Genomic DNA, 24,353 nt, shown 5'->3' with positions numbered 1-24,353 from the left:
ACAGTGCCTAGCAAAAGTCTATATATCTACCCTTTTAAACTTTTTCTAACACACTTCAATAGATTTTACTGGGATCTTACTGAGAGAACAACATTATTAACTGTGGTTCTAAATATACAGAAAATGGAAATTGATACAGGACTTAAAATTCTTTATGCAAATAAAATCTGAAAAGTTTGACATGCATCTGTATTCAGTTCCCCTCAGTCAACACTGTGTAGATCCACCTCTCACTCTATTTACAGCTGCAAGTCTTATGGGGAATCTCACTACAGAGATTTTGGCCAATCCTCACTGCAAAATAGTTCAAGCTCAGACTGGATGTAGCATCTGTTTTCAAGTCCTTCAGATTCTTTAACCAGGTCATTCTAGCAGAGGAATATGCTTGATATAAACTATAGTCCTCATGCAGGCCGGCGTCATGCATGTTTTAGATGTGCCCTTGTTCTAACACATCTGAATTAATTTGCCATGTCATCAAGTTCTGCTAGTGGACTGTTCATTTCAGTCAGACTGGATGAAGATATTTTTTGAACATCAACATTCAAGTCTTGTCACGGATTAACAATTGGTTTTAGGTCTGTATTTTGACAAGACCAGTATGGCATGCAAAAGCATTCACCTTCTATATCCGGGGTCTCAAACTCCAGTCCTCGAGGGCCGCAGTCCTGCAACTTTTAGATGTGCCTCTGCTGCACCATAATTAGGTCATTAGCAAGGCTCGGAGAACTGATCTACACAAGGAGGAGGTAATTAAGCCATTTCATTCCAGCGTTTTGTACCTGTGGCACATCTAAAAACTGTAGGTCTGCGGCCTCGAGGACTGGAGTTTGAGACCCCTGCTCTATATGGACCACAAATCTGAAACAAACATCCATAAAATTGAACTGAGTTCCTTTAAATCTAGACTAAAATCTCACCTGTCTAGAGTTGCTTTTGAACCATAATAAATGAAACACTAACAAACATTTTGATGTGTAATAATGGCATTTGGCAAAATATAATGTTTCAATTGTTGATGACTTTGCATTTTTGTGTTTTTATGTTTTATGCATCCCCCTGACTTATGAACAGAGTTTACTAAGAACTTTCTTAAATAGTAGCTGCATTTACATTACAAATATTGTACAACTGTCAATATTCTGCTAATGTAAAAAAAAAAAGAAAACATAATTTCACAATTGCGGTGTTTGCATTAAATAAGAAATGCAAATGAAATTGCATGTAAATAAGTTTGTTTATACAACATAAAAAACATATCACGCCATGCTAAGTACTTTCTGCTGTCTTCTTCTTCCTGGTTTGCAGTGGCAACATCTAGTTGTTGATCTTGTGACTTGTGTGATCCGAAATAACCATTTCCCTTGAAGTTTTGTGAGATAAACTACTTTTGATGTGATCAAAAAAAAAACACCTCCTCCTGGATCCCAAACCTTTTATAGAAAAATACGTTTTTTTGAAGCTGATGTGTTTCCATAAAGCAAATTTATTCTTTTAATTTTGAAATGTAAAATTGCCCAGATATATGATTAATGGAAACAGCCTGCGACTCTTCCGTAAACTCCAGATGCTGGAGTATAGGAAAGAGTAGGACCATTTCAAAAGACAGAGGCTAATTTCAAGGCATCCAATTGTTAAGCCAAACTTTTTTCAAGTCATGCTTGATCTATGCAGCTTCTTTATAACAACTGAAGGTAACATAATTACTTGATTGTGCTATAAAAATGGCACCATATGCCTGGAAGATACATAGTACCGCCCCTTTAAAACTTTGTTCAGATTTTACATCAAAACTGACAACAGTAGAAAAACAATAACGGATCATCAGTTATAAGTCTGAGAATAAATTTATTCCAGTACTATGCTTTCACTAGGAGAGCTACACCAAAGTCTAGATGAGAGTTCCTCAAGCCATTACAGTACAGGAAGAAAAGACAGCAGCCAGAACCTTGTGTGAACTATAACACAAGCAGTGCTGAGCCCCAGGAGAGTTTGACATATATCTGGAAAGTTGGAGGCAACATTCAGGAAACAGTGCTGCTGCGTGCATTTCATTTTCTGTGTGTGCTCTGTTGGATAAGGATCAGAATATGTGGAGCAATTCAAATGACCATGATTCTAGATAACAGGAAGGCTTGGAGCTAAGCTGGCATGAGCAAAAAATACCCCGAAGGCAGAGAGGAAAAGAGTGCCACTGCGTGGAGAGTCCAAGAAAGAGGGTGAGGGGAGGAGAGACTGCAAACGCCAGACCTTCTGAAACTCATCTCCTTTGACTTTTCTCTGTTTTTTCTTTTCCTGAGACAGGCATTGCTCTTTTGAAATTGTGCCAATGAAGGCTGGCTCAAATCCTTGCAGCTGAAAGTTTTACAAGCTCAAAGCTCGCAAACAGGAAGAGAAAGACACAGAGAGATTAGCAAAAGGGAGCTTGTTGCTGCTGTCTTCTTGTCTTTATTCAGAGAAGTCACTCATACTTTTTTTTGCAAATATCAATGAGGTAAATTCTTGGAAGGAGGACTGCACAGAATGAGAAAGGATTTAAAAAAAACAAACATGCAAAGCAGTATCAGCCTAAAGGACAAAGAGTTGTGACGTCACACAGAAAGCTGTCTTGGATATTGCCTGATAAAAGATACTGACGTTTACTCATAAGGCTGAAACTATTATTTGAGTTATTTTTATTTTCTGGGATTTGTGCTTTTCCAGAACTCAAACCTGATTCTTGCCCTATTCTTTTCCTTTTTGCTTTAGATTTTTTAGAGTCCCCAGATACAATGTGTTGCCTTATTGTGTTTAGCAGTAAAGAATTTCCTGTTGTGTTGACATTGGACACTAGTTTACTACCAAAAATACTGTTAGACTAATGAATCTCAGTGCTGACCATTCTCCTTTCTCTTTTCTGTAAAAAGTCTGCATAAAAAACAAAGGCAGGTGCAGACCAACTGAAGACGTCTGGAGGAACCACTGAAAATGGGAACTGTGAGGCATGAACTACCTGGGAATGATGCCAACTGCTGACAAAAGGCTTTACTGCACGGCTCTGAGACAAGACTTTAACTCACTCGCTTCAGGACAACTCGGCACAAAACTGTTTGGCCAGCTACAGATAAATCTTTCAACCCTTTTAGCTTTGCTACCAGACAGCAAGTAAGTACTCATTTCTAATGTAGTAAATAGTTAAATAGCTTTTCAATTACTTTTACTCCTTCAGTCAAGTGGGATGTCTATTAGATGACACATAATCTACATCTCACATGACTGCTGCACTTGAGTTTAATTAGCCAACTGTAGCTCTGTGTCAAAGCTAAATTCTCTCTATATTTACAGCGTAATCAACGTTGTTCTTTGTGATTTATGGGATGTGTGGTAACGAGATTTTCTAACGTAGTGATTTCTTTTCCTGCCTTCTTTTCTGTGCTTCTTGGCAATCATGTAAAAGTGGGCAGGGAGAGAGGAGGGCATGGCCCAAAAGCTGCTCTCAAGCCCCAGCCCCTGTTCGAGTGGGGTTGCACACTTACACACTGCTCAGCCTTTCCCTCATTCCTCAGGCGAAAGAAAGAGGTGTGGAATAGTATTCTTTTCTTCTTTTTCAACCAACGCTTTTTGTTTTTTCTCTCATCAATACCTTTTCCTTATTGCCAGTGTGTGACCGCTAGCCTGATATTGACATAAAAAGACATCAGGTATTTCTCATTTCTTTTTCTGGTTCTGTTGGGGCCTTCGTTGTCCTTTTGTAACGAGGCCTCCTTTATTTGTGTCTGTTGGTGTTTCAAGCATATTTTAATATTACCTTCTGCACAACACAGATCTCTCTTTTGCTAACAATTCAGAAATCGGAGACGGTTACAATTCAGTAATACAAATTTGGATTTTGTTTGAATAATGCGATCTTGTTTAAATGCATTGTTGTTGCTCAAAGTTTTCAAACTTTGTGTACATAGGAACATTTTCTATTTATGGTAATGTGGGATCATAAGAATGAAAGACATATTTGTGGCTCTATTTTCTCTGTTTTAACAAATATGTTTTGATTGCAGCAAAACATATTTTGCTGCAATCTTCAAATCACCAACCAAATAAACAGTGATTATTACCTCATAAGTTTCAAACAGGAAGTTCTCAGTAATGAAAGGTGCTCAAAATCTGCAGTTAGAAACAACATTGAAGTGTAACTATCACCAGCTATCGCCCACAAAACAAAAAATACTCTTTTGGGCAAATGTGCTGCTCACATCTTTCAAACAGTTTGTGTTGTTGCTTAAAATGCTCTTGGATGGTGCCCTTTGATAAACCTGTTTTAAAAACCAGTGTAAACCTGATCTTTCTGTGGAAAACTGTTCTGCTCATGAAGAGGGTTGTGTTACCAGGATGAAGAAATTCTGCTTCAGATCAAATAGATTTTATTTTTTTTGGACTGCTTTTCTAGTCACTAAAGCATCAAAGCACACATGTTGAGTAGTTAGTCTACAGGAAAAAGTATCTTTTATTTTCAGTTTACGTACCACTCAGTTTCTCTTTACTGTCTATAACCGTAGCGTTTGCATTACATTTGCATAGATTTATGCTGCACTATGTAAAGTTGTGTAAGCCAGCAGGCGAAGTTGCCAGTTGTAGGCATCTGTTTGAATGTATGATACAAACATATTATTACATATGGTAACACACATAGAGTGAATGAAGAAAAACAAAGTGGGTGGAAGCCAGGAGAAAAAAATGAGCCTATTTCCTCCTCCCCTTAAGTTCTCCTCAGATGAACTTGCCATATAGCTTGATGACATGTTGTTTGGAAAGCCACTTCTTCCGCTATTTGTCTTTCTCTCCTCCCCATAGCTGGTGTGACTCTGTGGTCGTAAGGATCAAAGTCTCGTTTTGCCTTTTTGCTTTCATCAGGTCAGACTGCACACACTTAATCAGCTCTTCCTGTTAGCAAAACTGTTTCAGGGCCTATAAACAGCACTTGATCAAACTCTTTGGAGTACAGCCGTCTTACAAAAGACTACCAAGAGAAACCATTAAGCAAAAGCTGTGAGAGATCTCTTTAGACAGACTCTAAATAGTTGGCCAGTGTTTTACCATCTGTCTTTATCTTTGTGGCAGGTTTTCCATTAAATGACTGATTTAAAATTGACAGTGGTTTACTAAACAAACTTTAAAACACTGCCTTATGATCATTGTAGCTACAGCACTGATTTCAAGCAGCTAACACATCAGGAAAACCATTAAAAGTACTTGCAGACTTTCACACCCCACAACTCTTAAAAACATGTTGATGCAAAATCAGACTTGAAAACAGTTGATAGTAGATACTGGAAATGACCACAAATTATGCTCTTTTAGCTTTATTATAATAAACATAAAACAAACAGACCATCACATACTTCTTTAAGTAACTACATATGCTAGCAGTGGAACTGTCAATTGTTTATATTTTTTTTACCACTCAGACTGGTTAGTCATGATGGTCCCTCACAAAGCAAATATGTGTGGGAGAAGATAATATATTCTCCCACATATATTTGGTTCCAAGGTAAACGTTAAAAGTCCTGAGGTGTATCAGTACTTAAATAGTCATTATAGCTATTTTGTTAAGGGGGGTTGGTCATAGGCGTTTGCAACCCAAGTTGGACATGGAGCACAGCTTCACATCACACATTACCAGCCCCAGTTTCTTGTATTAATGCTCAGAGACCAAGGCATTGAAAAATTGCTGCAATATCATAAGGGATGTCATAAAATATTTCACATTATAAAGGTTCTTTACTATTTTGTTTTCTGAAATTATAGGTCAGCAACTGCTGTCTAGGCAGCACTATTCTTTTATGGACATTTTTTCTCTGGTGGGTTGTTGTAGCCCAACCACAACATGGGAATGGTAGTGTCCTCTACCGCATTATTTTTGACTAGTGAAAAGAGCAAGCATTCAAGGCCCATTTAGTTTCATCTCCAGATTTGTCTTATTTTATTGTTTGTGTATAGCAGATAGAAATTGGGCAGGGAGAAACCTGGTTTTGTTCTGGGTGAATGTTCAACACTGTTGAGACAATTACATGTCATCCAGTAATAAGTGCAACAGCAACGAGTGCAACAAGTTGCAAAGCATTGCAGGGGCATTTTGAATAAGTGTCTGATTATAAAAGTAGACACCCATCCATCCATCCATCCATTTTCTGTTCACCCTTGTCCCTAATGGGGTCGGGAGGGTTGCTGGTGCCTATCTCCAGCTACGTTCCGGGCGAGAGGCGGGGTACACCCTGGACAGGCCGTCAGTCTGTCGCAGGGCAACACAGAGACATACAGGACAAACAACCATGCACACACACACTCACACCTAGGGAGAATTTAGAGAAACCAATTGACCTGACAGTCATGTTTTTGGACTGTGGGAGGAAGCCGGAGTACCCGGAGAGAACCCACGCATGCACAGGGAGAACATGCAAACTCCATGCAGAAAGACCCCGGCCGGGAATCGAACCCAGGACCTTCTTGCTGCAAGGCAACAGTGCTACCAACTGCGCCACTGTGCAGCCCAAAAGTAGACACAAGAAGATATTTTTAAAACTGCAAACCAACATCTTTAAAAATATAGCTTGCTTAATATGATTAGCCATCAAAAGAAACCACTTGATTGCAGCTTCCTCTATTCCTTTCCCCCAAAATCCTTTCTAATGTAACACTGCCATTTGGATACATGAGCAGAAAGACATGATCATCACCTATTTTACATTTGACCCTTACCTTTATTGAACATAATCTTAAGCCAGTTGGACATTTGGTATCCTGTTATTTACAAAAAATCACCTCTAATGATAATTTGTCCATCATTTAGTGTAATGCACCAAAGACACAGCCAGACAAACTCGTATCTGTTGTCAAAAAGAGACAACAAAGTTCCAAGGTAAGTGTTTACTCTCAGGGCATACACGTTGGTCAAGAAAAAAAGCACAATGCATATTTTGACAGAAATTATGGAAAATAGAATTTAAGCCACATAGAACTAAAATACAAATGTGATTGGTGGGGAAATGAATGGCAAATTACACTTCTGTAGTTTAACTGGCACATCAAGAAAAGCAAATCACAAAAAACAGAAACCAAAAAGTGACTGCAGGAATAAAATACTGTAAGTGAATAATACTATCCAAGATAAATACTTTATGTGACAGAAAAGTACGAGCCACCAACCTCAGCTGCATACCTCCTCTAAATGTCTTTTTATACAGTTTTTTACATTAATTTATACCTTTGTTCTACCCTGCCATGCATATTGTTCCACATTTTCATGCCACAAACTGTAATACACAAACTTATTTTTGGCTTATGAACAGAAAGATTTTTTTTTAAAAATGTTGTCTCTTAAATTATAGCCCCAATCTTTGTCACTAAGCTATATTTTTGGGATATTGCCTAAAAGTAAAGTACGGACATAATAAATGTCATTTTGAAATTAATCCAATCATCCAGGTTTAATATCTACAACTTTAAAAACTGAGTTTTTTAATCTACTCTTCCCTACATTTCCACAATACTGATTTCTCTTTTTAATATGTATACTGGTAAGATGCTGCTTTTCACAAAGCCATATGTGCTACAGAGCTTATAAGGAAAATAAATAAATGCTTTCTTTTACTATAGGTAGGTACTATTGGTATATATGATTCACTTCAATGGTATTAAATAATGTTGTTGATATATTTTTCTGCTAGTAAGCCATTGTCAGAATAGTCTAATATCATTTTGCATTTGATTAATTCAACATCTTAATTAAGAGTACTTACTGTCTGATGCCCCACTGTTTTTTTCTGCCCCACTGAGCATGTCCTGCTGGCACAGCCACGCAGCCTGCCAAAACTTTTCAATCTCTGCTGGCATTAATTGGGTAAAAAGGAATTGAGAATGTCAATGAAAAGCATAGCCGCCTTTCAGCTAACATGGTTCACATGTTAATTTATGCAAAGTGTCCCAGCACTTTGCATGGTTTGACCATTTCCTTCTACTATAGCAGTGTCTGGCCTCAATTTTCCCCGTCAAAGTGTGGCCTCGTCTAGACTTGGCCACTCACCCAGCTTGTGTCCCAGCTTCTAGCTGGCACACAGTACACAGACTTCTTTTCAATGGACTTGAAGTGGCTGTCACGCTGAACTAAAAAAGGGCAACTTCCAGACATCTACGTTTAGTTCCTCACATCACATTATATTGGAAAATTATAAACAGTAGAGTCACTGAGATAAGTCACAAGCAAGCGAATCCCTTAGCTGTACCAAAACTCCATGGAAAAGAAAGACAGAACTTATAGGCAGGCAGAGCAAAGAGTAAGCAGTTCACATGCTGCACCACAGATGTTAGGTGTAGCTGCCAAACAACTCCCTAAAATGGAAAATGTAGGTTTCAAGGTATCTTTGTTCTTATTTCCTTTGATTTTCTTCACTTTATGGTTGGAGAAATATGAGAGTGAACTGAGGAAACTGTACCTAAATTTGAAAAACAAAAATCTAAGTTGATATTTTTTAAATCACTATTTTATTGTTTTATATACTATTTGTTCTGAATATAGATTACTTTTCCATAGTTTTTGATAGATCAGTAAGGAACACGTTTTTATGACGTGTCAGTTATGAAGGAGAAATCTTTTTTGCCAATCATAAGCTGATAAGTGTATAATGACCATTCCAACCACAATGCCCTTCAGACTTCATGCCACCGCTGATAAAGATGTCCTCACAACTTTATGATGAACTTACTCTTATGCTAAACATAAATATTAAAATAAGCCAATCTGTAACCTACATTCACATTTAAACAGTAAAGAAAACAATTCTATTTGAATAACTTGATATTTTCTGCAAAATATTGGCGCTCCTGTTGTAGAACCCTCTTTTGCCACATGATCTTCCCTCATCTTCATCTTTGACAGTTTTCAATGGTTGCACTGCAATGGTTGATCCTTCTTCTCTGTGAAGAAGGGTCAAAGATCATTCTTGATAATGATCTTTTCACAACACAGAAACAGTGCACTCTTACTTTTAGTTCGCAACACAAGTTTTCTAAACATTTTAGATTTGAGGACTGCGATGGTCATAAATGAAGGTTGTTTTTTATTTTTGGTGAAATTTTTGTGTGTTATTTGGCCTTATGTGACCAGATAAACCTGGTTTTGTTTGGGACAGTTCCTGCTAAATTCTTTTTTTTTTTATTGCTGTGACTTTTGTATACATGAACAAGCTCAGACAGGTAGCTATTTCCTCTAGACTTTTTGTTTCTTGGTTTTCCTGTTTTGAAAACTGGCAAAGAGAAATGGGCCTTTGTGTCATCATATTCTTCCCCCAGGTAAAACAGGAAGTCATGGATTACTAAGTGAAACTAGATCCTCTGAGCTATCCTTCCTAATCCTAAATAGGGTTTGATTTTAAGTTGTTTAAACATCCTTAGCGGGTAAACAAACAGCTATTTGCTTAAATAGAATAATTCCTAAAAAATAGTAGTTTACCAATATCTCTTGGTGTGTTTGTGACTGTTTAAAAACCCACTGAAAAAAAGAATACTTTGACACAATTGTTTCCCAATTGCATTAAAAAGCTTGAATGCATTTCATTTCAAATGCTTTGATGTAAGACAGTTCTCAGTCTCATATTCTGCTTTTATTCATAACTATAATGACAATCATGATTTGGGGAAAGTAAATGTTGTAACTGAAGAATAACTTTACTTTTTTTTTAAATGTGTCTTGTAGGTTCAAATGCCAGATTTCCACACCTACCTGCCAAATCATCTGTCCTTAAGGCTGAGGTAGTAGATTGAATAGTTGTGGGGTTCATGTCCTCCTTTTGAGATAACTATACAATCTACTGTCTTTCCAAAGGAAACAGAATAAGCCACGGTTCAAGCCAAGCCTTCATGTACTTCGGAAGCTTCTTCAATTATGGAACTCAGAAAAGAAATAAACGTTCAACTTAAAGGCATCTGAAGACACATGCAGGCACAGGATTGTCATTACCGAGCTGCTGCAAAGACGTTTATTTAAAAAGACATCATTGTTTAATGTTTGAGCAAGAAAGCATTTTTTAAAGAACATAGATATATACTTGAAGTTGAGCCTAGCAAGGTGAGGTAGTAGGTTGTATAGTTTGTGGGATTGAGACAATCCTACTCAGGTGATAACTATACAGTCTATTACCTTCCTTGAAAGGTACAATGAGTGCTTGGAATCCCTCTCACTGGTTTATCTACGTAGTGAAAGACTCTCTACCGCCACCGTGTGGCCAAAATCTAATAAATGTCTACACTGAAGTATGGATATATTTGAAGTTTTAAAGCCAGATGCTTTAAAGTTTAAAATGTAAATTTACAATTAAATGTATTTAGTGGGAATGTATAGCATTAAAAAAGAAACAATGTTTGCTGATTTTCAATATGGTTGGATTTTTTAATAAGATATTGAAACCCATAAATTTTGAATTTAAAGAAATGTATACTTTGTATAACACAAATGTATACTTTGTGTAAGTAACAGTCACGACCTTGGTGTAAAATTAACCACACTAACATTAACTGCTGAAGAAAGAGAAACAAACAATTTTTTTGTCTCTACTTCCTTAGTCATGTATTTTGAATAAAAATTTTAAAAAAAATCCAGGTGTCTGATTTGTAATACTTCAAATACTGTGTTCAATTTTACTTTGCAAATCTTAAAAGAAAAATTTCCACAAAAAAGAGGACAAATAATTTTATTGATTTATTTTGCAAAGATTAGAAGTGGTGTCGTTTGTTAGTTTTCGCTTATGGTACAGAAAACCTCTAGTCTGATGTTCACTGTCAGGCTCCAAGAGAACATAGACAAAAGCATGTCAAATTGAAAATTGCACAAATGCTATTTGATAGGTGATGGGTGTGTTATGAATAGGCATAACTTAAATATAAATCAAGAATTTATGTTTCTATTTACAAAAAATAAACTAAAAACAAAAAGACAAACATTCATTTAATTCAGTACTTACTGCAACAAAGGTCAGTGACATTGACTAATGGGCTTAGCTGTGTTTGGGGGCCCAAACAAAATTCTATTTAGGGTCTCATACAACCTGGGGCCAGTTCTGTCTTTCAGTCTGTATTTATTCTTTAGCCTTGTTTTACAAACTCAGGAGTGGACAAACAACCCATTTGTTCCAGAAAACTCCAGACAGACCATTAGCAGGCCATGTTCTCTAAACCAAAAAGTTAAACTGAGCAACTCTACCAGCCAACAACAGTAGGGGGCGTTGCTCTTTTACGTGTTACAGAAGAGGAGGAGTGTGTGATCGCCACATAAAGCTTAAGTAGGGGTGTGTGTGCACTGGTGGAAGCAGAGTGAAGTTAGCAATACAACCTGACTTACAGAGAATGTGTAGATTGCTACAGTAACAAACACTATCTCCTGAAACTAGAAGCCAGGTTTGGTTCCCCTCTGCTGCAGGACGTGAAGCAAGCAGCAGCTTTGGCCTTTAAAGTTAGCATCTCCTTGGTACTTATTAGTCTGGAGACTCTAGCAGGAAAAGTTAGTACAAGTAAAAACCAACAAGGAATAATTACATTAGTTGTGAGAGAAGTGGTAAGCAGTACACATAAAAATAATATTTTAAGAGAGCAATAAATGAGAGTCCTTTGGGTGGAACTGTACTGTATCAGAAAAATCTCTTTTGAGAATCTTTGTTCTTTTATTTTCCTCTCTTTCTTCTGCTTTGTTTTATCACAATCTTTAAACTGTATGTTTTTAACATCCACATGTTTGTTTTTTTATTCCATCTCCTGTATTTTGTGAACAGCGCAGAGCAAAGTAACCACACAGTGTGAGGTTGCTAATACCTTCACAGTTGGGTGAACAATTTCAGTTATCTTGACATAAAGTGTGAGTTTTGTCAAATAAAGAATCAGCACAATACATTGTAAATAAACAAAATTTAGCTAAACTAAATTTAACAGAACTAAAAAAAAGATAATGTCTTTTATATTGTGTTAATTAAAATCTGACTCTAATTGTACATATTAGTAGATAGAGATTAAATATGTTCAAAATAAGCTTCCAAAAGGGGAAGTTTCATAGAGATATATTATTGAATAAAGAATATATCTGGGTGACCACAAAAAGAGATAGCCATCAGATTTTAAAAAGCAGAGTTGTAATAAACAAATTAGGAACCAATCAGAATTATGCTCTGGTGCTTTTATTTATATGACACTAAAAAGTACTTTAATTAATCTAAAATAATATGGCCAATATGGCTAGTATGTTGCACAGGTCTAGTTTTTTAAATAAAAATGTATAAGATTTTACTAATATTTATGACATTGGAACCTTGTGAGAAAATTCTTGTGAGAAGATTCTTTGTAAAACTTTGAAGTTATCGTACTGCATTACCATGAACTTTTAAACCTTAACACTTTTCAGACTATGCCAGGCAAGATTGCTCAGTTTTCTGGTGTGGTCGTATATTGTGGTGTTGCAGGGCAGAAGCATGAAGATACATGTTCCTGTTTGCAGATATGCATGAGAACACACAGATGCATGCCCCCCCCCCCAAAAAAAAAACATAAACTGCATAATCCAGATAATACTCAATATAAAGCTGATTTCACTTCTAATTAAGACTGAAAGCAAACTATGAGCCAGTCTGGATGATCTACTTACTTTTGATCATTTAAAACAGTTATTACCAGAAAATTATATAAGTACAAGTTAAGATTAACTTGCAATGAAGTGAATTTCTGTGACAGTATGCACTTTCAAGATGAACGGAAACTTAAACTCAAACATTGATAAACAGTGATATGAAACTGCTGGAACTGAAGCCTGCTAGTCTTAATCAAGTGGAAGTGGGTTTCTTTGCAACAAACATGTTTGCAATACACAGAAGTATTGCAGCTGTGAAAATACAAATTCAACTCATGAGAATGAAACAAACATTGTTACAAGTTATTTATTAGGTAAAACTGAGAAGCCAATATTTTGTTTGTATCTTTAACTTGAGCTTAGCATGAGCAAATACAAAAACAGTTACCAAATAACCAAATAAACTTGATCTTGAGGCAAAAAAGTAAGTGCATGCTTGACCCAACCACTGATTTTGTTACCCTTACAATCAATAACTGCAAGCATTTGCAATAACTGGTAAAAATGTCTTTCACATTCCTGCCATGAACGTTTGGCCCACTTACTTAGTTTATTTCACACCAAAGATTGTCTTAGCTAATGTTGACAATGCCACCTTCAAATACAGCAAATCATCCACACTTTGAAAGAACAAGGCAGCCCCAGAACATCACACTACCACCATCATGTCTAATTGTTAGTATGATGTTCTTTTTTCTGACCCTCACAAATGCTGTGCTAGTTTTTCCACCTAAAGTCATGGGACTTTCCAAAAGGCTATTAAATAATAACTTTTCCACTGATTCCAAACCTCTTCCCTGCTGTTGAAACATGAACACTGACATTAAGTGAGGCATTTGAGGGCTGCAGCACTCAAGCTGTTGTCGTTTTTGAAGATCTGTGATCATCGCTGAGTCATTTTGGTATTGCTGTCTGACAGGACACATTCACCATGGTTCTGTTTTCCTTATTTAAAATAATTTCTCTTGTGGTTTCCACACGTTCCAGCAAGCACGTCCAGAGGCCCCGCCCTTTTTATCCTTGATGCCCCCAGTTCCCTTTTTGAGTTTTTTTTAATGATTATTTTCTGAATTTTTTATTTTTAATCTGTATGTCAGAAGGCCTGTTTGTGCCCCTCAGCAATAATAATTAGCTAAATATAATGATTTAGTAAAAACAAACTAGTCTAGTCTCAGTCTAATAATGATTCTCAGAGCCTCCATGTTGTTCAGACACCGGGTCCATGGTGAAGAGGAGGAGGAGGAGGGCGGATCTGTGTCCTCTAACTATGAAATTATGGGCAAGAATATTTTTTCATACCCTGGGCTGGAGGTTCGCGGCTGTAAATAGAGAAATCGTCCCAACTCGTCAATATATGATTGGGAGTGAGAATGTGTTGAAATAGAAGTTATTGCAGAACCTCAAGTGTTAAAGGAAGATTCGGCCCAGAGCATTTAGAGTTCACAAAACAAATATCAGAGAAAATATTGCAGCAATAATTGGAACCGCAACATAAAGCCAAACGTGCCACAATTAAATGAATCAAAATGTCTCCAAAGCATCGGGGGACTGACATAGGGGCCACTGGGGGATTCCAGGTAGATTCCAGGTAGATTTCACAGATGTGCATCGCAGCGGCTGTTCATGCAGGGCCGGCCTAAGGTAGTATGGGACCTTAGACAGAACCCCACCCCACCCCCTGAAACCCGTGCTACTAAGAACCTCAGCATCACTAACATGTTTAAATATCAATACGGTGAATCTGTGAGAGAGAGACCAGGTTTATTGGCCTAGTTTAAAATCAATCACTGATTATTGGTTATTTGCTGTGATTTATTTGTGAACAAACCAACTCAAGCACAAAGTTTCCACCATATTGTAGCCATGGTAACACAACAATCCAACTATCAAGATGATTCTTTAAACTTTTACAAAGTAAACTTCCTAATTAAATCCTAAATGTACTATTTATTTTTCTCAGCTGAATGCATTAAATAAAATGTAATAACAATGTCATTCTCTATAAATGATGCTACAGGTTTAGATCTATGGTCTGAGTTACAATTAAACCATTTCTAGGGGCCCCTGAATGTCTGGAGGGCCCTACCAGGAGCTACTGAGTTTTCTTTGCCTTGATATCCCAGTCTTATAATTCTACATCTAGAATTATAAGACATCAAACTATTATATAGAGTTAACCCCTGTGAGTTTTTTTTATCTATAAATCAGTCTGCAGCCAGGTTGTTCTAGCTGCAGATTAAGCCTTAATAGATATTATTAAGGCTTAATTAGTAAAATGGCAGCAAATTAGCTTATTTCATAACTTCATAATCTTTGACCTTCTCTCCTCTGGTTTGTTTCCTGTTGGGGAAAATATAGACTATATTTGCTTTGCATTTCCCCGCATGATGGCAATGATATAGTAGGATCTAATTAGATTCTTGATTAATATGGGTTGTTGCTACAGTATGTTGTTGTTGTATGGAGTTTTTGTTCAATCTGCCCCTTTTTTAAATTTGAGCCCCTGCCCCTCCAAAGGTCTCTGCACGTCCCTGCGTTCCAGGCTCATAGGTGTGGCTCTGGTTCTCATCTGTTCTTTGATTTCTTTAGATCAGGCAATAAATAATTCATTTCTGAGAACACATCTCAACACTTCATGTGTTCAGACGTATTTTCTTTCAGTAGTTTTATGGTTCTACAGGAATCAGACTTGGATGTGATTTATAAAATTTAACTCAGCAAGAGAGCACTTACTTTTTTTTATATATGACCAGGTTTGTGGATATCTTTGTTCAGACAACATACATTACCCTTGTTATATTTGGTTGATGCACAACATTGCTTAATGAACTGGAACAAAAAAAGAAGAAATATGCAAAGGGCAAGTAACTTTTCTCAGTTCTGTTGCTATGAAATTGTCATTTGTGTGGCTTCACATATTGTAATTTCACAGAGTGGTGAAAAATAATCAAACTGAGATTCTGATTTGATCTAATCACTTGAGATTAGATCCAAATTTCAACAATCCATTTACTTTCTGTCCCATGAAAACTTATTGTTATGCTATGAATCTTATATCACTTACAACATAATTTCTGAAGACCAAATAAGACCTTTACAATTATCAGTCGTAAATAAAACACAGGTTTTACAAATCATGAAATGCGTTCTAAAAGATCTGTTTAGAAATAATGCAGTTCCAGATTGTGCAGTGCATTTCTTTTTGAACAATAAAAGGGAAGCTTAATGAGATGCAAACCTTAACATTGCAACATTGCACTTCAGCATTCACCATAATATTTGATGACAGTGCTTCAAAAGACAAAATAAACATGTTTGTTAAGCAGGTTTCTCTTGCTTTGGCAGCATTTTTTCCTATTGTGTACCAAATTCTGCACCTTCAGTCCTAATCCATTCAGAGGAATGCATAAACTCTCTACGATGTTGCATTGCAAAACCGACATTCTTTAGATAAGAAAAATGTTTTCATTTCACATCACACCCCAATACAAATAGATAAGCACATTAATAGACATCTGAAGAAATTCAAGAAGAGAAGATACCTTTACATGAAGATACCATAGACATACCAATATTGTCACGATTAAGAAGTATTTATATACACAGCAATACAGCCCATACATTAATGTCATTAGCATCAATAAAAACATATTCATATATACATAATTGCTATTCCTATTTACGCCATCATTATCAGCATTAATAAAAATCATGTATTAGAATAAAAAAGGCTTCAACATTTTCACAGATAAACTTCTTTAGCTTTGATTGGTCTCACTCATATTGTTGCAGCTGAGCATAACATCAGACTTGCTGCTCTGAGATCCTTGACTTTCTGCTTCACAATAGGTATATCGTTTCCAGATGTGTATGTATGCTCTCTTTATCTTTTTTATTTTAAATGCATACACGACAGGGTTTACTGCGGAATTAGCATGAGAAAGAGAGATGCCGATATGAAAAGCTATTTTATTTGCATGGTTTGTGAATAAAGAGATGCAGTTCATAATGTGAAGTGGAAGCCAGGACAGCGCAAACAGAGCCAAGACAAGAGCAAGAGATGACGCCAGCTGTTTCTCTTTCGTTAGGTAGTTCTTTGACTGGTTTTGGGCACCGTTGCCTGGTTTCTCTCTGAGATTTTCTCGAATGTAGCAGAAAACATAGGCGTACAATACAGTCATCACCAGCAGTGGTGTTAAGGTGCAGAGAAAAAAGTTAAAGTAGACCAGATAATTTAAGGTGATCACATTCACAAACATGCATTTATCAGAGGAATTAAACGTCTTCAGTCCTTCATTCCAGCCAAACATTGGAGTAAAACTCAGTGGTACTGCAATAAACCAGCATGCAGCAGCCACAGAATATGAATACTTCCAGGTGACAGTCCTTTTGTACCTGTAAAGAATAGCATTGGTAAGAAAAGCTTTAATTAAAATTCTTATTGAAATGATGAGCTGTAGAATATAGCATTTTGGCATGCCTTGAGATCACATCTGCACATTTTATAATCCCTGAAAACTTTCTTACCAGAAAGGGCGAGAGAGTCGAAGATAACGATCAAAAGCAATGGCCGTCAAACAGAGAACCGAAACTAGGGTTAGCAGGATCACCACACAGCTGATGAAAAGACAAGTGTGAAATGAAGTTTTCACTCGGCCATCCACCAGCACAGACAACGGTATGGCCACAGCTCCAACAAGAAAGTCAGCCACAGCCAGAGACACAATGAAGCAGTAGGTGGGTTGCTGGATGCTTTTTGTTTTCCACAGAGCCAAAACAACCATTGCATTCCCAAGACAGCAGCATACTGCAATGAGAACCTCCACCAAAGTGTAAATCGTTTCTTCAATATCAGTATCCGTGGTGCTCTTTGAGTCTGATTGATTCATGTTGCAAGTTGATGGAGTGAGGTTCTAATGCCGAGCCTGACTAAGAGTTAGATCATAGTCTTCCACTTATCATTCATCTCACTCTTGCGAAGCTTTTAGAGGAAGTCCTTAGCTGCAGCAGCTTCTTCTATTTTTTTCGGTTTTAGCCTGTCTTGCAACCATTGCTTAAAATTTTGTTTGCACAATAAAACTTTTACATTAGTATTATAAAAAATATAATCATATTAGCTAATATTACTAATGAATCATGTAATATTAGTTACAAACGAATTAATTGACTTTACTATCTACAGTGACTTGTGAGACGGTGTGTGCAAACCAGCACTGTAGTGGTTTAAAGCCACACATTTATAATCTCACCATACATATTTCCCTTTCATATTTCATACAGCTGAAGTCATATCAAACTTGCTTCTGCATGGTATTTGTTTATTTTACCCTACTCTTAATTTCTTTTTTATTATTGTCCTTGAAAAATAGATTTTGTTCCTACACTGTCTGTCTGTAAAGAATTAGCCTAGAATATAAACATTTAAAATGAGAAAAATGAAACAAACTACTGTATGTAGAGATCCATTAAATAAGTTAGATTATTGAAACTCAGATTAGTAAGTGAAACATGTTTTCAATTAAATGCACACAGACTGATAATTCCAATTCTTTCTTCCTGTTTTGTTTTTATTATTGTCTGCTACAGCAAGTGTAAACACAAGATTTAACATTAGATTGCATCCGCTCATACAACACCTCTTAAAAGTATGTTTAATAACTGCTTGGAGGCGATTCATTTCAAATGGTACTTCTGATAAGAAACATGTCTCATTTAATATGATTGTATATACAAATGAATGCCATAGTCAGCTACAGTATTATCTTTCATTTGAACCTTCTGAGCCATAACCACATTGCCAACTCACATTATCTGTCACCACATATGCAAAACTCATCTGTTTTTAGTTCATCTGTCCATCTCTCACTTCTTGCTGTGAACGTCATTACTTGTTCTCTAGTCTCCCACCAAAAACACATGGTGCAATTCCTGTTTCCATGGTCTCAGACATCACACTCAGCTGCAAAACCAGAAGCTTTGACCATGAGTTTCTCAGAATTGTTCCCATTTTGTTGCCACAGACCTTAATACATTTTAAAAGAATTTTACGGCAGCCCAACAGAAATTGCCAAATAGTTTGGAAGTTGAGAAAAGTAAATTCACATGGTTTTTGATTTTGTTTTTAAACTAAAAAAATAAAAATCTAAAAGGTTTCCATTGCTTTAGAGATTAATCTCCAATTCTTTGATAATCCTAAAAATATATATATTTTCAATCAACTGCCTCCATAAGGGACCCTATAGTAAACAGTTATTTAACCTCAGTTTGCTATAAACAAAATGTTCTATGACGGCCTCAGAGGTTTGCTAGAGAGTATTAGTGAACAAGTATTATAAAACCTAAGCATGGTGGATGCCCTACCTTGAACAATTTTGCAAAGAACAATAGGCCTTAATGTATGCCTTTTTATGTGGAAATTTGACAGAGACACAGCAAAAGATAAGCAGCAGATATTTACATCGAAGGTGATTGAAAGTATCAATTCTTAAAAATCATTTTTCCCTCGGATTTACAATTCTGTTTTACCTTGTTTGTGTTTGCCCACCACCTAAAATCATAGAATAGAAATATACTTTATTGTCCGATAATTGGGACACTTCTGTGCAGAACATTCCACTTTGTGGTTCTATCAAGACAAAAATGTAGAAAAGTTCAAGGGGTATAGACTTTTGCAAAGCATTGTACCTCCTGAGCATTATCTAACATTTGAGAGAGAGATGGGCTGTGATTTATTTAATCTTCTCCTCTCTGCTCTTTAATACCTTTCGTTAATTTTATTCATGTAAACACTTGAATCAGTCAGCTCAAGTGTTTAGATTCACATACTGATTATGACTAATACAGACAGCAATGTGTCAAGTTGCATAAATGCATCACTAGGTTGCTTGGAAAGAATTCTAAAAATAACTTTGCGAATTAAAACCGGTAATAGAGGCTTCATTGTCATGTTGTTGATCTTGCACAGGCACAAGAGGATGCCTGCAAGCCAATAATAAAATCAATTACTGTGGCTTCTAGATAATAGTGCATGTTAGCCCAACTCAACACACTGATGTGATTATTGGTTGTGATTATTGGTAATGGTTAAGGTATTTGTAAAGGTTTTTAGTGTTTTAATCAAATTTCTCAGTGTTAGTTATCACTATGAATTTTTCTCTGAAATGATTTCTTAAGGTAACATAAGATGTTAAGTTATAACTGTGCTGCATGTTGCTTCTATTTACATAACAGTCATCAACCAAAGAATTAGGAGTAGATGTTTATGGAGGATTGCACTATCATTAACATTCATGAAATGCATTGACATGTGTTCTTTTGACAGAGTTTACTGTAGCCCAACGTGACACCAAGCATAGGCATACTGTATTTACATAACATTGAACAGAAGTGAAGTTAGCTTTCAATTATAGCTTCCAATTCGGGAAACAGAAAAACAGGATATCCCATCTCATTCTTCACTACCTTGGGCATCTTTAATGTGCTCTGGTTTAAGTCATTAGACTCTTCAAACATGTACTGATTTACACTAAATGTAGAATACCTAAAACCTTGTTTGTGATTTTGAAACCTTTATCTGATTTGTGAGAATTCAGGAATGGACCATGTTAGTGACCTCTGGATATCTCAGCATTTTACAGAGTTTGCTGTTTGCTGTGCTGTCCTAACCTCCGTCCTCGAGTTTTCAGCAGCTAGACAGCCAGACAGCAACGCTCCAATAACCAAACTTCTTTCTTTTTTATTTGTTTATTGAAGAGTGGCCTCTGACCACTGCCATCACCTTGGCCATCGTAAACTGAAACATACAAGACTGACTATTAGCCAACGAACATAGCAAATTAGCCATTCTTGCTGCTAGCTAAAAATAAAAAATAAAAACATTTTCCTAAATGACTCCAGCGTACAATTATTTACACCACAGTTACATAAAACAAAGAGACAATTATTGCTTTCACAATGAACCAGTACTTAGGCTACGAATAAATCTTGTCTGAAACACAACGTATAAGGATAATAATCAGCTTAATCCATGAACTGTTCAGTGTTGCGTTCCACCATCTTGGATCTATATTCTTTTTTTAGCGTCACCACAACATAACAAAATATCCACCAGGGGGCGTTCTAGTGCGGTTTTCAACCTTGCTGGTCCAACTTAACTTACAAAAGGCAGCACAATGAGCATTATTAAATTATCCAACATTAGTGGAAATTCTTAATTAATAGAAGCATGGGCTTCCACTTCCAATATCCCCATGGAGATAAAGAGAGAGGAATGGAGAGAAAAAGAAAAAAGGAGAAAGAAAGAGGGCAACACTCTTCTCAAAGCCATTTATAATAGTTTTTCACTGATCAAATTAAAATGTATGGTCTTTACTGCTCAACATTTACAAATAACCACACATTCCTAACAAATTATATAAAAGCATCCCTGAGAAAGTGTCAATGAAAACACAAAAACAGTTTTCTGAGAAAGTTACATCCTAAAAACAGTAGTTATAAAACTTTCACATTGGAGACCAAACCACTTTCACAGACTACATTGAAGTCTATTGATGAAGTTGATGATGATACAACATTAACTTTATTATAAGACCAAATCAATGCTAATGCTTGCCCATCCTCACAGCCTAACTGTATCCTTCCAGTTATTATGTAGCTTGTTTCCACAGAAAAATGTAATGCTCACATACACACACAGGGTACACGCCTAGCCACTTAATGCAAGCAAAACTAATGCTGCAGAGTACTGCAGAAAACAAAGTCCCTCCCCTTGATGTTATGACTCGTTTATACAGAGTAGTCAGTGAATAGGAGGGAGTGAGAGAGTAGGGAAGAGTGGTGATGTGCCAGCTCTGGGTTTGTTACAGAGATTTTGAATTTGATGCAGAAGATTGAACAGTCAGTGTGCCTTCATGGGCTCTAAATGTGGCAAGACTAAAGTTACATCTGTTTCAGCTGAACTACATGTTTACTGGAAGATGTTTTTGCTGAAGGAGAACACAAAAAGGAGAAAAGGAACTAATTCACATTTTATTACAATCTGAGCAAAGATAAGTTAGATACTGAACGATAAAAAAAGATGTCCTCTCCAGGTGTCAAGCCAAGGGAGCATGTGGATGTGGCGTACATCTCCATTGAGATAGCCATTTCTGTGGCCTCTGTCCTAGGGAATGTATTAATTGTGCTTGCGGTGTATGTGAACCAGGCTCTCCGTGACACCACCTTTAGCTTTATTGCATCTCTGGCTGTGGCTGACATCGCTGTTGGAAGTTTGGTTATCCCTCTGGCCATTGTCATCAGTCTGGGATTCAGGACGCAGTTCTACACCTGCCTCATCCTCTCCAGCCTGGTGCTGATCATAACTCAGAGCTCCATTCTGTCCCTCCTGGCCATAGCTGTTGACCGATATCTGCGCATAAAGATTCCCACAAGGTAAGAAAAAGTTTTAATTCCAAAATCATGTATGTTTGAATCTACATTTCAAACATACATGTTTTTTGTTTTTCCCCTGCATTTCAAATTAAGATTGAACACAATTAAAAAGAGAGTGATAGCGTAGATTACTCATGTTGTGATGTAAGAGACCAAAACCTCTTTTAAAATGAATAATTGAATATTACTAATGGAACAAAACAGGAAATGAATAAAATCTTTTTTTCTACTCTAGAGTAGTTTTCTAAACTTTTACTTTTACCACTCAATTTGAAATGTCTTTTAAATTAAAACAAGTAAATATTTTTTTTCTCTACTGTCACTGAACCTTTTCAAACATTCCTCATTTACAAAGATATAAGTTTATTTTTTTGTTAAAGAGAGACAGAGAGGAAAACTCACCGAGTGTGTAAATCCTACATACAGTCGAGTCCAGTCACATCAGTGCCAAATTTTATACGAACCAGAGGGCTGGACATTGAACCTTTTAAGTAAATTAAAATATTGTCTGCCTAAATTATTGACAAAGGCAGTTTGTTTAGGTAGCTGGCACATGTCCACACTAACGTTTGCCTATCAGCTAAATCCTGAAGTCAAAGCCTGACACTTAAAAATATGCTTCTGAGAAATAACAGGATGGCCTTGGTTCAAGAAAATGCCATTAAGGTTGTCTGCTAGTGCATTTAGGTTATTGGAGAAAACTCTCATTTGTCTTCTGATTGTGCTGCCCAGGTACGGCGACATAGTGACCCAGGGGAGGGCATACATGGCAGTTTGTATGTGTTGGATCCTCGCCATCCTCAGTGGACTGGTTCCATTGGTTGGCTGGAACAACCTGCACCACGGGAACTTCAGTAACTCCAAAGAGATAGTTTGTGAGTTTAAAACTGTTATTCGGATGGACTACATGGTGTACTTTAATTTCTTCGTCTGTGTGGTGGTGCCACTGGTCTTGATGATCATTCTGTATGGGGAGATCTTCAGAGTGATCCGGCAGCAGCTCAACCGCCGTGCTGAGGCCACTAGTGACGGAGAAAAGTACTACCGAAAGGAGCTGAGGCTGGCCAAGTCACTGGTCTTGGTGGTTGTTCTTTTCATAATGTGCTGGATGCCAATACATATCATAAATTGCATCAACTTCTTTTGCTCAGACTATGACATACCCAAGTTTGCTGTGTATATAGGAATTTTTATGTCTCATGTAAACTCAGCACTCAACCCGATGGTTTATGCCTTCAGAATGAAACGGTTCCGTCTTACTCTGATCCAAATAATTCGCCGCAGCATATTATGTAGCCCAATGGTGCCCACCCGATGCCCTACTAGCGCAATAGAAGGGAGTGAAAATATGGGTGTGAACCTGTATTGAAGAACTTTATTTGGTAACATTTTGTTTGACGGATTGTGAATAAGACTGTATTGACACCGTCATAAACATGACATAACACCTGTTATGAACATGAGTGAGTCTTCATGAATATTTATGACTGTTGTCATAAAGTGTCATTTGGTAAATCATGACACTTTTAATACAAAGCTGACATTATTCAAACTGTCTTCGTTATGATAACTTGACATTAAGTAAGAAATCATGATCTGACATAAATTTGTTATAAAAGTATTACTGATTAAACTTTAGCTTTAATAACATGAAGCTACATATTTTTTAAAGTTTAATCAGTAATACTTTTATAACAAATTTATGTCAGATCATGATTTCTTGGTTAATGTCAAGTTGTCATAACAAAGACATTTTGAAAAATGTCAACTTTGTATTAAAAGTGTCATGATTTACCAAATGATACTTTATGACAACAGTCATAAATATTCATGAAGACTCACTCATGTTCATGACAGGTGTTATGTCATGTTTATGACGGTGTCAGGACAGTCTTATTCACAACCCGTCAAATAAAGTGTTACCCTTTATTTTATAATGCGTAGTCCCAGGGGACTAAAAATGCTATAAATATTCAAAAATGAAAAAAGTGTGACTGATCCTGTTTCTTTAACATATAAATCTTTTTCTTTGTGATTTCAGTATACATGGTCTTGGGAACTGTTAAACACTATTTGAGTTTTACTTAGATATGGAGGCAACTGTTGATTTAAAAAACATTTTACATTAAATGTAAAAAATGTGTGTTAAATTCCATCCATCCATTGCTCACCCCACTTATCTTTGCAAGGGTCATGAGGGTGATGGTTGGGGTGGGGGATGATCTCCAGTATTCATAAGGCAAAAGGCAAGGTACAGCTTGAACAGGGCACCACTCCATCACAAAGA

General features: G+C 36.6%; 2 protein-coding genes and 1 long non-coding RNA gene across 3 annotated transcripts; 2 read left to right on the top strand and 1 right to left on the bottom strand.

Moving 5' to 3' along the window:
• Nucleotides 1-3,180: 3,180 nt before the first annotated feature.
• On the top strand, nucleotides 3,181-10,611 carry LOC114134944 (uncharacterized). The gene is made up of 3 exons (XR_003593495.1): nucleotides 3,181-3,680; nucleotides 9,725-9,780; nucleotides 9,854-10,611. It is a non-coding gene; the product is annotated as an uncharacterized LOC114134944 (long non-coding RNA).
• Nucleotides 10,612-15,095: 4,484 nt separating this feature from the next.
• LOC114134951 (adenosine receptor A1-like) lies at nucleotides 15,096-20,591 on the bottom strand. The gene is made up of 2 exons (XM_028001844.1): nucleotides 17,165-20,591; nucleotides 15,096-17,032 (listed from the first exon to the last, which is right to left on the bottom strand). Exons 1-2 carry the CDS (start codon nucleotides 17,524-17,526, stop codon nucleotides 16,396-16,398), a joined length of 999 nt encoding a protein of 332 aa, XP_027857645.1. The 5' UTR covers nucleotides 17,527-20,591; the 3' UTR covers nucleotides 15,096-16,395.
• Nucleotides 20,592-20,618: 27 nt separating this feature from the next.
• On the top strand, nucleotides 20,619-23,740 carry LOC114134950 (adenosine receptor A1-like). The gene is made up of 2 exons (XM_028001843.1): nucleotides 20,619-22,066; nucleotides 22,799-23,740. Exons 1-2 carry the CDS (start codon nucleotides 21,714-21,716, stop codon nucleotides 23,433-23,435), a joined length of 990 nt encoding a protein of 329 aa, XP_027857644.1. The 5' UTR covers nucleotides 20,619-21,713; the 3' UTR covers nucleotides 23,436-23,740.
• The last annotated feature ends 613 nt before the right edge of the window (nucleotides 23,741-24,353 follow it).

This window comes from Xiphophorus couchianus, chromosome 20 (assembly GCF_001444195.1).
Source record: "Xiphophorus couchianus chromosome 20, X_couchianus-1.0, whole genome shotgun sequence".
Taxonomy (NCBI): domain Eukaryota; kingdom Metazoa; phylum Chordata; class Actinopteri; order Cyprinodontiformes; family Poeciliidae; genus Xiphophorus; species Xiphophorus couchianus.
Note: the sequence above shows the minus strand (reverse complement) of the source record. Positions and strands in the feature narration are given on the sequence as shown.

Coding starts and splice junctions, on each gene's coding strand:
- LOC114134950 (XM_028001843.1), top strand. CDS start 21,714: ATGTCCTCTCCAGGTGTCAAGCCAAGGGAGCATGTGGATGTGGCGTAC. Junction 22,067..22,798: donor CGCATAAAGATTCCCACAAG/GTAAGAAAAAGT, acceptor TGTGCTGCCCAG/GTACGGCGACATAGTGACCC.
- LOC114134951 (XM_028001844.1), bottom strand. CDS start 17,526: ATGAATCAATCAGACTCAAAGAGCACCACGGATACTGATATTGAAGAA. Junction 17,033..17,164: donor CGACTCTCTCGCCCTTTCTG/GTAAGAAAGTTT, acceptor TATTCTTTACAG/GTACAAAAGGACTGTCACCT.